Consider the following 14826-nt stretch of genomic DNA (forward strand, 5'->3'; position numbering starts at 1 on the left):
GGCTTGTGAGTACAGCCACAGTCTCCATAAGTTTATACATGCTTCAGTCCTGGCGTGTCTGGAAGGCACTATTTCCTTGGAGTCATCAACTACCTCTGACTCTTACGATCTTTCTGCCTCCTTATTCCCATAGATCCCTGAATGTTAAGTGGAAGGGTTTGATGAAGACCTCCCATTTAGAGTTGAGTGCTTCAAAGTCTCTCACTCCCTGAACATTGTTCAGTTGTGGGTCTCCGTGTTAATTACTGTCTACTACACAGAGAAGCTTATACTATGAGGGTTCAGTGATGCAATGATCTATGAGTATAGCAATCTGGCATCAGGAGTCATGTGGCTGTTTTGTTCTTTTTAGCAGAATAATAGTAGTGAGTCAAAATGGGATGTTACATGACTTAAGATCGATAACTAGTTAGTGGCATCTCATGTCTTACTTTCAGACATACACTTTTATACTTAGAAGAGCTACATCGATTAAAAGTATTATTATTTTTGTTCTACAAGTAGTGTGTTTCACACATCTAGTGAATACATTTTGGAAAATGGTGTCAGCTCACAGGATTTCTTTTTCCTGGCAATGCCTGCTTGTCTTTACTACAGCAGGGTGGAATTCCTGGCTATGAATTCCTGAGCTATGTGGCATAATTTTAAAGTACTATGAAAGTCAGAAAAGACTATATTTTATTGATTCAGTAATGTACCTCTGAGCACTGTGCTCATTTTTGGCAGATATTCAATAAATATGTATTGTTTTAATAAATGAATAGAGTCTATATTGACAATGCTATGTGGAAAATGTGAGTAAACTAAAATAAAACTATCTTGTGCAATTTTGTATTATTGGAGAAACAATTTTACTCAAGCCAGAAATGTTGAAAATCTAATATTTTCATGCAAATTCAATATATATTATAATAGTTGAATCAGTAATGAATGAAAATATTTAATGACCTGAGGGCCCCAAACCTATAAAGTGCTAATCACAGACAGTATTTATTGTGATGTTTACTGAATACCAAAATTTTATACTCATTATTAATGTGCATGTTAAAAAGAAAGTGATGTTTTATCTCCCATTTTTGGTTACAATTTATATTTCTGTTGAGAGTCACATGGGTGCTAAAGGGCCATATCAGGGCTAGTCTCCAAGCAAGGCTCTCTTCAACTGCTTTGAGCATGGCTGATATTTCAGGCAAACTAAACAATAAAGCTCAGCTCTGAGAGTGTTGGAAGTAAGACAATCTCTTTCACTTCCTATTTTCTGTAAAAAAACATGGCAGTGTTGGTGAAGGGCAATTATCAAAGGCTTGCTTCTCTGTTAAACAGTTAACAGATGTCACCATGTTAATGGAAACACACTGTTTTGCTCCATGGCACCCGTTCTGTCTTTCCCATTGGCTTAGTTCTTTTGGGTCATTTACATATCAACATTTCCAGGGTTACAGTAGTAGGTCTGACATCATCTGGAGTAGAAACCTTCCTTCCACGCTGCTCCATCTTTGTGACTGATGCCTATATTTTGTCACAGTTGATAATATTGAGAAACTGGAGTTTCTTTTTCTCTATCCGTGATTTTATCTGCCAACTCTTAAAATGGTGACACAGGGAAGTGAGAATTACATTGGTTTTGTCAAAGCACCGGCCTTTGGAAGATAATAAATATAGGGCAGCCAGCATTACAGTCTCTTGAGCACTTTATTTGTTATAAAGACAAATCCATAGCACACAATGGCACCTTCTTACTTCCAACATCTGGGTTTACAAACAATTAGCTCATAAAATGGTCTCAGCTTTTTAATGTGTTGTTGTCTTAGATATTATTGAAACCTTATAAAAACAAGACTTGCTACAAACAGGATTAGTGTTCAATGTATATTAAATGAGGTCAGATAATTAAATTCAAAATAATTTATAAATATTCAGATAAGAAAATTGAAATTACAAAAGCATAATTTGGTCAACATCAAACTGAATTACAACTGTGTGTGATTAATGCCGTATCTACACAGCTAAGTTTTTGTTAAAATACAGTGTTAGTTATCAAACAGTCTTCCTCATTCTCCAGTACAATCACCTACTTCATTGGCCACACTCAGTACACATTTCACCCATAAATCACCAATTTTACTCTAGTTCAGATGTAATGCACACTCTTCTGTCTCAACAGATGCAGTTCACAAAGTGCCATCATCCCCTGGCTATGAAATAAAATACAATATTTAAAGGTTAAAAACTCAGATAACTTCAGAAATGGTAACCCATTCTCTCTGTGTTCATGAAAATAGGCAATCCAATTGGAAAGTTTTTGAACCAATGTAAACTCTAGAAAACTCATGTTGAAGTATGGGAATAAGGACTCTGCACTAATATAGTGCGTAACAATACAGTGTCAGACTCGCCATTTACAGTAAATGCCTTGATTGGACTTTTCCGTGGATTGTCACTATGCGGCTGAAGATCAAGTTTACTCAAGTCTGTGGGAAATCCTTCATGTTTTCTTCCTCTCATTTTCAAACAGGAAGAGAAGGGTTTTCAGGCCTCTTGGGAAAACCAAAAAAGTAAAACACTCACACCCACAAACAACTTGAAAACAAAACGGCAGACCCAGTAATCCTTGACTCCATGTCCAAATGAAGTTGGGGCACTAGTACTTTTGCAGTATTTGTATTCTGCCCAAGGTATCACATCATGAGATTTCTCAAATAACTGAGAAGTCTGAGAGCTACAAAAGAGAAAGCATTTAAGGCAGCAGTTGATGTCTACATTTGGATTCCTTTGTCAAGTTACATGTCCAAGTCTCCATCATAGGCCAAGGTCAGTGGCTTCTGATGGCGAGGTGTGCTTTGATGTGGTTTTGGCTTCTTGCTGCAAAGGGAAAAGAGTTCTTCAGATAAAGGTTACAGAACTTTTCTTAGGCTGCCAAAGACAATTTAAGGGTGTTCAAGTGGGAAAATTACAAATGACTCATTTATTAGCAAGTGTGGGTTTTCTCTTTTGAATAAGTCATGCGACTCTTATCAATGGAGAGATAGTTGGTGAAATGCACTGTGGGAAATTTTCTTATTATGAGACCATCATAGCTCATACTTTCCCATCCTAAGTGGACTGATGCCAGCTTCACTGGGCTCATAGTACAGGGGCCTATGTAGTCAGCATGATTAGAAATTGCAGATTTTTGTGTATGCCTGTATTCCTCAATTTAGCTCTTTTAAAATATAAGCTACCATCTTCAAAATCTTAAAAATGGTTTTGTGGATTAAGTGACTTAGAAGAAAAGTCATTTTCTGTATTCATTCATGTTTACACACAGGAAAGTAGACATCTGCTGCTCACTAATTGCTAAGCTACCATGACCTCTGCATCCCAGATGTTTAACATTTTAAGCAGCTGGAGCAGCCAGACCCCTGTGTCTACTCTGGCCTTGATTTTAAGCTAACATATTTCTGTGCTTGCTTGAAAACTAATATTTATTTGGCTACCAACCCACTGTAATCTAGCAGAACAAGTTCATCAGTTCCCTGCAAAACCATCCTTACCTGGGCCTTGCTTTGCCTGTGAATGACAACTTTTGTCATGTAGAGGGAGACTGCTTTTCCTCCTCACATAGAACCTGACATATCAAATTCACATGAATATCCACCATATATTTCCATTTTGTTTCTTATTTATAACTAAAATTTTGTCATGGACTCCCCTTCTACACATAGGCACCCTTCTCCTCAGGGCCTGGCTCTGCCATGTTTTCAGAGGCTAGCTCTCTTCTGCTATACACTTGTCAGGGAACACACATTCTCTCTCTCTCTCTCTCTCTCTCTCTCTCTCTCTCTCTCTCTCTCTCTCTCTCAGATTGCTATGGCATGTAGTATATAGCAGCATCTATTATTTATTTTTATTCCATGCCGACTGAGTGCCAAGTCTGTGCTCAGCATTTTATATTTATTCCTTCAATAAGTCCCAAAATCCTGAGAGGGAGGTACTTGTTAGAAGTAGACATTCTCTTCTACTTGGAAAAATGAATTGCATTTTATATCCAGACTGAATTTAAATTTAAAAATTTTAGTTTATAACATGCAGTGGTAGCATTTACTACTGTGTCATCTGCTGTCATAACCATCTGCCATGGGGAAATCTTCATCACTGAGCCGTGTCCCCTGTTTCCCCTCCTGTGTTCCCTGGCAACTGCTAATCAACCTTCTGCCTCCATGCATCTCTGGATCCTGGATATCTCATACAAATGGAGTCCTACCGGTGACGGTCCTTGTGTCTAGCTTCTTTCTGGTTAAGTGGTGAATTTCCTGTTATCCAAATTCATTAGAATATGAAAAGTTCGACAGAACCAGTTGTAGGAAGGATTTCCTAATTTAAAATGCCCAAATTCTAATTTGAAGAGCAAAATTAATCTTTCTGATTGATGTCTGAAGTAAGCCATACAAGCTAAAGAGGTAAAAATTATTTCTTGAATTTTACTGAATGGAACCATAACCTCTTCCTGGGGCTCTTTACGAAGCACCTGGCATGCAGGAAGCTCCAAATGAGGGTTTGCTGAATGGTGGGCCCAGGCTGCCTGCAGCAGACAACTTCTAGGCAGATAAGCTGATAGGAAGCAGCAACTTGATTTAGAATCCTCTGCAGAGAGCACAAGCTTCCACATCCTGCCTCCCAGGCCCTCTCTGCTTCTCAGAGGGGTATTGTGTAATTACTTGACTAGCATCCAATTTGACTTTATCCATTTGAATCATATGTGTATTCCAGAGGCTTTATTTGTAGCTGGGTGGAGCTTCTAGCATGGCTAATAAGCCTGGCTTTAGCCAGGGTCCTTGGCATGCTGACCCATGCATTTAATGGTGGTTAAGAAAAATCAGGGGATAGATTCTGATCTCCTGGAAGTGACACCTTGTATGTCTATCTACCTTGGTGAGTATAGAATTTCTTCTGGAGCAATGGCAAAGATGTCCCCATGACCCCACCATGTGGCAAAGAACAGGGAATTAACAGAGGATTGAGACCTGTAGATCTTACAGCTTTTGGCAGTCTGCCATTGTTTTGCATGTGCTATATGCTCCTAGGTGAAGAAAGATGAGAGCCGGGGACCTGGGGAGAAGAGACAATGAACAGCAATGGCTAGGTTTGTGTGAGGAGATAAAATTATTGCCTGGGAGACATGTAAACTTCGCTAGGCTATATGAGTGAGGCCTGGAAAACTCTGCTCAAAATTGTGCACAGATGTTTTCATGTCTGCTTCCATATGTAGATTTATGAGCACAGTTTCCACCACTGTGACAATGGAAGACTGGAGACCTTGGTGAGCCATATGTGGCCTGGAGTCACTGAGGTTAGGATGGTCATTCATTTTGACTCATTTGATAGTGTGTGATCCATGAACACTATGAGCCCAAAGATAAAGATATCAACCATGAATGGATAAGATCTGAGAACCTTTGCAGTATTTAAAAACAAATGAAACCACTCCCTAATGCTAACCTTGGAACTCTAGAATTCAGGTTCCTGTGCAGCTGTGGCAAACAAAACTTCTAGGCCAGTGAAAAAGCCCCCTAAAAGTGAAGGTGTGCATGGCCTCCTTGTGAAAAACCATTAGCTAAGAGGACTGTTTTTGGAGTTCTGGGCTCCCTTTTCTTCTGCTCTATTGGAACGTGTCTTCTTTAAGATTACTGTTTCTTATTTTTTTCCTCCCTAAACTCTAATGTTAGGGAAACATCATCACATTTCTCCCTCAAGCAAAATCAGGGACCATAAAGTCCTGCGCACAGGCCACAACCACCACTGCCAGGGCCCCGCCAGCATCTACCCCCTGGCGTGCATGTCATCCTCCTGTCAGCCTTACAGAGTGCTACGGACAGCCAATACTGCTGGCAGAGTCACACAGCATAACACCATGCTGGTGTCCGGGCTGTGAGAGATCGTAGAGGACACATTGTAAAGCAGCCTCTTTAGAGGACATCCAAGTTTTAGCAAAGGGAAAGACTGCATTCAGCTAGGAAAGCAGACTGACCAACTGCTGACACTTCCAAGTGCCTTGGAATGCAACCCACAAGGAACACCCCTAAGCTAGCTGATGTTGCATAGCTTGATGGACACAGGGAACATTTTTGTTTGGACAGCTATCTGTGAGAAACAGGCCTCTGGAAGCCAGGGCAGCATGCTGAGCCATGCATGGTGAGTCTGTTACCAAATGTATTGCCAGAATGGACATGGTTATCTAGAGTGTCTTCCAGCCACAATATCCAGGTTAGCCACAAGCTTACCTAGTGGATAGCTTCGGTAAATCGTTATCCGATGTTTATTCCCTTTAAAAATCCCCAACACTAATGGATGCTCAGAAGGTCCTTGTGGAAAATAAATGCTTAGGGAGACTGTTTCTCTGATTTTCTCAAAAGTCCTGCCGATTCTATTATAAATTTCTTTCATTTACAGTATACGTCTAAGCCCTGGCATATTGTAGGAATTCTCCTACCACAAGCCTTTTATTTTGGTGGAAAACAAACCATCATCTTTGAAGGCTCCTGCAAGCCATTTAGCAGAATGAGCTGCTGCCAAAACAGGTATTTGGCTATCTGTAGGTAGCTCCTTCGAGGCAATGAAGGACCAGGTCTATGGCTCACATTACTGGTAGAAATGTAGGAGCTCTAAGGCAGAAACTGAGGACATCACATCGCAATGCGAAAACCCTGCGGGATTACTCATGGGAGGGAACTTGGAGAAGAAGCCTGCACTTTGGGGTTAGCCAGCTACAGAGTTGATTCTACAGGCCAGTTAGCACAGAAACAGTATTTCAGTTAACTGCTCTCTAAAACCAGAGTGATCAACAGTCATATCATGAGACAATCATGGGGATTAAAGAAAACAGTTTCCATGCAGTATTTATTTCTGTGCCTAATGTACAAACATCTGACTTTTACTTATCTTCAAATCCTAAAATCTTCAAAAAAACCCAATTTTGTTAATCAAATTATTCATTCACTTATCCAGGTTTCAATAAACAACGATCCAATTTGTAGTGTAAAAGAATCCACAAAAAATAGTCAACATAGTCTCCCCTCTAAAGTCTTTGTGGTTCTGTAGAAAGGTGACAGACATCTAGGTAAATACCTACACCGTCAGCATGAAGTAAATGCCACAGGGGAGGAGACACAGACAAGCTACTCCAGGCTCTTTGGGAAGGAAATGGGGTGGAATTGGAGTTTGACTGGAAGCATGGGTGGGATGCCAAGAACTGGCTGTGAAAAATTCCTTTCTGTTGAAGGGGTCATGAGGATTAAACCGTAAGAAATGCCTTTGTTATATGGAAAGGTTTTATTTGGAGGAGGTTGTGAATAAGCACAGAGGACAAACAGTGACTGGAGAAATGTGAATAGACAGCAACACGGATTCACAGACATACTATGTCTCAACCGTGTGTGTGGAAATGAAATGCTAAGGAGGAAAGAATACACCTGATTGTCAGTGAAGGGACTGATGGGATTGCCCCGTGGCAGATGTGAAAGCCCTGTGAATGCTGCATAGAACCATCACTACCATGGAGTGAGAGAACTCAACACTGCAAGGTAAATATTAATACATGACACAGACTTTGGGATTGGGTAAATGAGTAAGCATATTAATTAAATACTTGAGTGAATTTTTCTATTTCATATAAATAGAAAAAATACTTAAGTTGATCATTTTGAAAGATACTTTCCTCTTTGAGACAATAAAGATAAATGATTTGGGTCCATGCAGCACAAGTTAGTCTGTCCAGGGTCCAGAGAATGAAATTAAGAATTGTTTGGGTTTGCAAGTATACACACGGACTTTGGACTCCCATAGAACAATGTGAGGTGCACTCTCACCCTGAACTCTTGGGGAAGGGTCTAGGCCCTGCCCTATATGAAATGACAGACTATGGACACCCCCATGGAGGGCCTCACCCTCCCTGGGGGAATGAGGGGATAAGGGGGGGCTTGGGGGGAGGGCACAGGAGGAGGGGAGGGAAAGGGAGAGGGACCTGGAACTGACTTGTGAAGCAACCTTGTTTCTTATCTAAATTTAAACTGGAAAATAAAGAAGAAAAAAGAAAAAAAAAGAATTGTTTGGGTTTGGTCATGAAAGACTTTAAGCATTCAGTTAGGTCATGAAACATGACCTTGACTTCATCAGTAAATGAGACATTACTAATGGTGTAAAGAAGAGAGGTGGTGATCACTGGAGATATATTTTAGGAAGACTAATGTGACCACAGAATGAAGGAGAAATGTTTAAATCCAAACATGGGTCTTTTATGCAATGTAAGTTGGTCACTGTAAATACAAGGGAGAAATTCTACCAGTATTTTGTAATTAGATCTTCTCAGTAATAATGGGTTTGCACCCCTTGTCTCAGTGTTTGGGAGGCTGAGTCTGAAGATCAAACTGAGTTTAGATCAGCCTAGGAGGGAGGGAGAAGAGAGAGAGAGAGAGAGAGAGAGAGAGAGAGAGAGAGAGAGAGAGAGAGAGACAGAGACAGCAGAGAACACAACGGAGGGTTATTGGTGAAAAATCTTTACATGCTGCTGGAAGAGTGTGAGCTTCAGCTTTAAAATGTGTAAGATGTGGGGAAGGGAGAAAAGCATCAAAGGAAATATTCATGGATCTTCATGCATGTTTCTACATGTAGAAATACTAAAAACCACATGCTAGGTTTTAAATCTCAGGTATCATAGTGCAGAGGGAGCAACAGAATCTAGATTATTGAGGACATCACCTGTTTTTATATTGCCATCAGGCAGGCGGATGATCTGGAACTTTATTGTCTGCGACTTAAAGAACATCGACCTATAAACCTTCATGTCCTCTACCATGACTTTTAGAACATTCCCGCTTCTAACCCTTTCTGTTTGCGGGCAACTCTGAAACTCCTAGGCTCACATTTGTTCATTATGACTAGATCCCCACAGTACTTGCCTACTTATCAACTGAAACACTTAAGCTGGTCCAGTCATTTGATTACAGGGTGAATGACTGCTGGAGACAGCACTTTTTCTACTGTATCACTCTGGAAATACTAGCTGGATAGAAATCTCATTTCTAGGAATTCAATTTTGATCACTACAGGTGGCAAGAGGGATAAAATTTTCTTCACCAATTTTAACTGACCAAAAGCAAAGATTTAAAAGTCTATGTAGCCGTGGAAACAGAATTTAAAGATAAATATACAGATTTGAGTCAGGATTAAAAGTTGAGTAAAAATTCTCAAGAAATATCCTATGAGACAGGTGAGGAATATAAATATCTCAGTTGGCAGAAAAATGACAAATAACACTTTGATCTCATAAAAAAATCCCTGAAAATGTTGCTTTGGAAGCTAATATAATATTCTTCACATACTTTAAAGTATTCAAATTTATTTATGTGTATGTAGTCTCAAGAACTGCTAATCAACTAAAATATATTCTGTACAATAAACTAATTAGTATTTCCAGAGAGTAGCAGTAGGACTAGTCACTTACATAGCAGAGTCCCTGGAATTGACAGTTAATTAGATGTGGATAGTTAATACTATCTTTGTTATTGGAAATGCATTAACAAGGGGGAACCAACTGGTTAAGTTACTCTAAAAGAGGCCCAATTAAGAACTAATAATAAGAATAAAGTAATAACTAGAATTATCTAAAGTAGTGTTCTCAGATTGGCAACAGATTAGAATTATCTGGGGAATTTGTGTATGTGCAGAAGTCCTGGCCACACCCAAAAGAAAACAACTGCAGATCCTTGGGGTGGAATTCAGCATTAAGATCTAGGAGATGCCTCATATGCATGATCATAAACTCACGGTCCAAATCAAATGCTAAGTGCAAAAATGCCAAGACATGGTTTGTCTTTTGTATCTTCCAATGTTAAATGAAAACCTAATAAGAATTTGGTATCAAGTGGTAACAATATGTTAAAAGTGCCATATTTCAACTGTTAATCTCTCTTTTTATGGTCTGAGATTTCTGTCTTTTGTATCAATGCTTTAAAAATATTCTTTTTGCTTTTAACACGCCACACTCACAAACAGGAATTCTATAATTTCCATTCCTTGGTACTTACCAAACAAGATAGGAAGTAAATACTAGGAAAATCATCATAAGAAAACTGCCACCTGAAACTCCATAAACCCAAATTTTTACTCGGCCATCTGTTTGAGACAGAAATAACATAACCTTAGCACACAGAAGTCTACAACATTTAGGAGAGAAAGCACACATACAGAATAACATAGCGTTTACAACTCAGAGCTGATGTTTAATTCTACATCTAATAAGTGCTGAAGCTAGGAGAAATTAGTTCTGTTTTGGCATGACCTGTGAGCTGCCATCATGATATCAGGTGTCCACAGTTTTCTTTTCTGAGCATACCAAGAATATGGGATAGATATAATCCTAACAACAATGAATAGAAAACACAGGCCACAAATTTGAAAAAGAGCAAGGTGGGGTGTAAGTGAGGCTTGGAAGGGGGAAAGCAAAATGATATAATTATACTAATAAATTTAAAACATATAAATTATACAACATTATGCCAGTTGCTGTGAACTTTCTAGGTATGAGCAGTTTATATCACTCTAATTTTTAGCAAATTATCCCTTAAGAACATTCGATAGTTAGCCAAACGTGGTAAGTCAGGCCTGTCATTCCAGCACTCGAGAGGATCACCCGAAATCTGAGGCCACCTTTGTCTCAAAAAATGAACAAAACAAAACCTATAAGGGTATAACTGCATCACAATAAATATATTCTTGGCAAAATAATTTCTTTTACAACCTAAATTCACAAATGTCCATAGTTGTAAGCTACACATTGGTGCCTGCTGTTAAATATAAAAGAATAATGACAGCAAAGAAGAAAATATGATAACAATAGATCTGAAGCTAAAAATATAAACCCAAGTTCCTACCCCCCAACATGAGGTATTGACAATCCTTAATTCAGCAAATCTACTGGCGGATATTTGAACTTGTTTGAAGATGCTCATATTTTTGCACATGCCATATAAAATACCACCACTCTCCCCACAACATCAAAACCTACAATTAAAAAGATAACCACACTTCTCAGATCATTCTTTTAACACGAATGCAACAAGAACTAGGAAACACATTTCAAAAGCTCTCTTCTGAATGAAATTAGGTGAAGGAAAATAGTCAAATTGGGTCCCTGTATCACACACTTTCTCCCAAAGTCCAGGGAACACATCCTCCCCTAGCCCAAAGTCCAGGGCACATCATGGAAGAGGGGACAGAAAGACCAGAAGCTGTAAGTCGTGAAGGACTTTGGATAAACACTGTCTTCTGGATAGAACTCTATGAATGCACAGCAACTGTGGCTGCCTGCACAAAAGCTGAACGAGAGCATGCCAATTAACATTCCAGTGAAGATGGGGAAGGGGCACAGAACCCCACCCCAGCTGAGGTTCTATTAACAGTTACGGGCTGTATGTACATATATATATATATATGTGCATACAAATATAAATAATTAATATATATGTATAACTATATGTACGCATTAGGAAAATATATTATATAAATTTATATATTATATAATACTGCAAATTTATGATCATTTCACTTATTAGTCAAGTAACTACTATGATCTATTTGTGACTTTTTTTCTACAGGTGAACTAGTATTTTCATATTTTCCCCATTTAATGTAAGTGTGTGGCTAACTAGACCCATAAGTGGGCTAACAATGGCAATTGTTAGCATCACAAATGAATGGCACTTTTTTGTGTGTGAAAGAAATACTCAGGGATTCAGATTTACCAAACTGAGCCCATGGTACACACAGCACAATCTTACGATAAAGTGTGTATGGGATGAACAGCTACCCAAACCTATTGTAAAAGGATTGTTTAGAGCAACATCACAATTCTGCCAGATTATGTTGCAACTCGTGTTATGGAGGTTTTCTTGTCCTGCTGACCTTCTCAGCCCCAAATAAGCACACAGACACTATATTAATTATAGTGGCTGACGGTTAGGGCTTCTTATTGGCTAGCTCTCTCTTAATTATTAACCCATAACTACTAATCTATGTGTTTCTACATGGTCTTGGCTTACTGGAGAATGCCTGAACCCATTACTCCTTTGTGGTCTACATGGTGACCTCCCCACCTACCTTTCCCAGAATTCTCCTTGTCTCCTCATCCAGCCTGTCTTCCTGCCTCACTGGCCAATCAGTGTTTTATTCACCAACCAATATGAGAACCATAGATACAGAAGGACATCTCCTCCCATCAAATTCACTATACTTTTTTCATGCCTCAAATAGAGACTCATTTGAGAATGGGGTTCAGTGAAATTATATTTTTTCCAGGGTCATAAAATAATCTTTTAAAAAATTGAGAATGGTTGTCCTGAAACACAGATGATGAAATTCTTCACTCTGAGTTTTTACACTGACAATCTGAGCAAGAATATTCCTGGCATCTTTTTACCCATAGGACCTCAGAGCTCATACCCTGAGATGGCCCAATGCTTTTATCCTCATTGTAGATGGATGTGGTGGGACAGAATGCTAGTTTAGGGTGAATTTAATAACTAAACTAATAAATAAGTACACATTTGTAACAGTATAATGAGTTTAAGGGATGCAGGGTGCAGGTGTTCTTCTGTTACCCTTTACTTCCTGTCATGGGAGCTAGCCCTGATCCCTGTGCCTGTAAATCTTTCTGGTCTTGATATACATATGCAGAAATGTGAATGTACACATGCACACACAAACACATAATACACATAATAGAGTATGCATATTGTTCACTAGCCAATACTCTGTTTTTCATTAGTCCGTATAAGCTGGTGGTAGTCCTAGGTCATAGAAGTAGCTGCATCTTGTTTCAGTGTACCTATGAGACACATTGCATAGTTGAACCAGTTTATGTTCCTATAACATTCCATTTATGGGCATCTCCGTTGCCTCTACTCATTTGTTAAAATAGGCGCTCCTGTACCAGGAATCACTTGCATTCTTGTGTATATGTACATGCAGGATGTAGTTTTTAGAGAGAAATATCAGATCAAAACGTGGGCCAGCTAAAGATATTATGACAGCTTCAGTGTCCCCTGAGGGGCTGTTTCAGATTATGCTCTCACCTAATATATAATGCAAACCATATAAAATATAATATTGCAACAATATATTATGCATAATGTAACATATAATATTATAATAATTTTAGAAACTAAAAGTTGTTATACACTGACCAGACTAAAAAGTCATTTTTGGAGAGATTGTTCTCTGGTTACAGCACTTAGCACACAAGTGTGTGGACTGGAGTTTTGACCCCTGCACTGCACTCATGTAAAAGTCAGACAGGCATGGTGAGCGGACTGTAATCCCAGTGTGTGAGAGTCAGGGATGGGAGAGACTCAGAGCAAGCTGTGTAGAGAGACTAGCTGACTTGGCAAACTCCAGGTTCAGCTGAGAGCCACTGCCTCAGTACACAAGGTGGAGAGCAATGGAGGAAAATACCTGATGACAACCTCGGGCCTCCATACACATGCACACACATATACATGTGCATTCACACAAGCACATGTGCCGTAGCACATGAAAACAAGTACATACACATGTTGGCACAGCACACACAAACACATGCAAAAATACTGATATGTCTACATATAGAGATCCACACATATGTGCATGCACACATATCTTCTATCTACATGCCCTCACATGTGTGCATGCATATACATTTTTGCATGTGTTTAGACACCTGCATACATGTGCATCTGCACACATTCATAATTTTAAAAATTATCTGTAAAACACATATGAGTGTTTACCCCCACTGTGACCCTATTCTAGTTATCTTCCTGAAGTTGCATGTGTCATGGATGAAAAGTCTACACGGCATATCATTTTCTCCCCATTTAAATATGCCCCTGCTGTGCTCTTAAAGCTGAGATGTTTTCAAACGTCTTTGATGTATAAGGGAGTCAAAGGTTGAGTGAGACGAGATGATTGTTCTAAGAAGTTGGAGCATGAACCTGTCTCCCCAACTGGGTTGAGCATCCTTTGCACACCTGGGCCCTGCTTTTTTTTCTTCTTCTTCATTTAAATGAGCCACCAGGGAACTTTAGGTAACCAGACCCCAGTCCAGAAGGACAGTTATCAGGGTCTATCTATCCTAGGTTTGTCTGTCTTTCTCTTCCCATTACCTGGCAGATTGACGTGTTTTGCTTTGGAAAAGAAGCTAGTGTGAAAAGCATAGAGATGCCTGCTCACTTCACAAAGTGACACACGACAGTCTTAGTTACCTGCATCTTGAAACCCACCCTTGTCCCTTCCTGGTGTGACCCTAGTGTGATTCCCTGGTGTTGCTAATTTCCGTTTTCTTAATTTCTCCAACAAAGCTGGTAGCATCCACTTAGGTAGCAAGTGGGTATTGAGATGACTCATGGCAGCAGAGCCAAACAGCAGGCACTCAGGGGGCTTTCAGCACATTTCCTTTCCTGTCCACGATTAACACTAATCTCTGCGTCCTAGAGCCTGGACACTTGGCCCTGCCCATGACAGTCCTGCAAAGCGGGTTTCACTACACTGATTTTCCAGATAAAGGGACGGAGACAGAGGCGTTACAAAGTCACGCTTGTTGAAAGCAGGTGGTTTAAGCCATGGGGCCTGAAAGGCCTGCCTGTCTTGGAAACTGGGTCTCCTTTCTATCTCCCCAGTGTCTCTAAACCCACAGACAACAGGTCTGTGGGTATTTTTTGTAAGTTTCTGCCATTCAATTCCAATTCCCCTTTAATTTAATTTAGTTTAAATGCACAAATCCAGTTATAGAAGCAGCAACAATTTACAATTAAAAGA

At 39.5% G+C, this 14826-nt stretch overlaps 1 protein-coding gene across 2 annotated transcripts in view; it reads right to left on the minus strand.

The window, feature by feature from the left end:
* Positions 1-1673: 1673 nt before the first annotated feature.
* Thsd7b (thrombospondin type 1 domain containing 7B) overlaps positions 1674-14826 on the minus strand; it is an 866887-nt gene continuing 853734 nt past the window's right edge. For both annotated transcript variants that reach the window (XM_040738481.1, XM_040738480.1), the window contains 2 exons: positions 10062-10149; positions 1674-2862 (listed from right to left, as the gene is read on the minus strand). In XM_040738481.1, coding sequence (XP_040594415.1) covers positions 2781-2862; positions 10062-10149 — 170 coding nt within the window. In that variant the 3' untranslated portion in view covers positions 1674-2780. The remainder of the gene's footprint in view (positions 2863-10061; positions 10150-14826) is intronic.

Source organism: Mesocricetus auratus, unplaced genomic scaffold (genome assembly GCF_017639785.1).
Source record: "Mesocricetus auratus isolate SY011 unplaced genomic scaffold, BCM_Maur_2.0 Super-Scaffold_100676, whole genome shotgun sequence".
Lineage (NCBI taxonomy): Eukaryota > Metazoa > Chordata > Mammalia > Rodentia > Cricetidae > Mesocricetus > Mesocricetus auratus.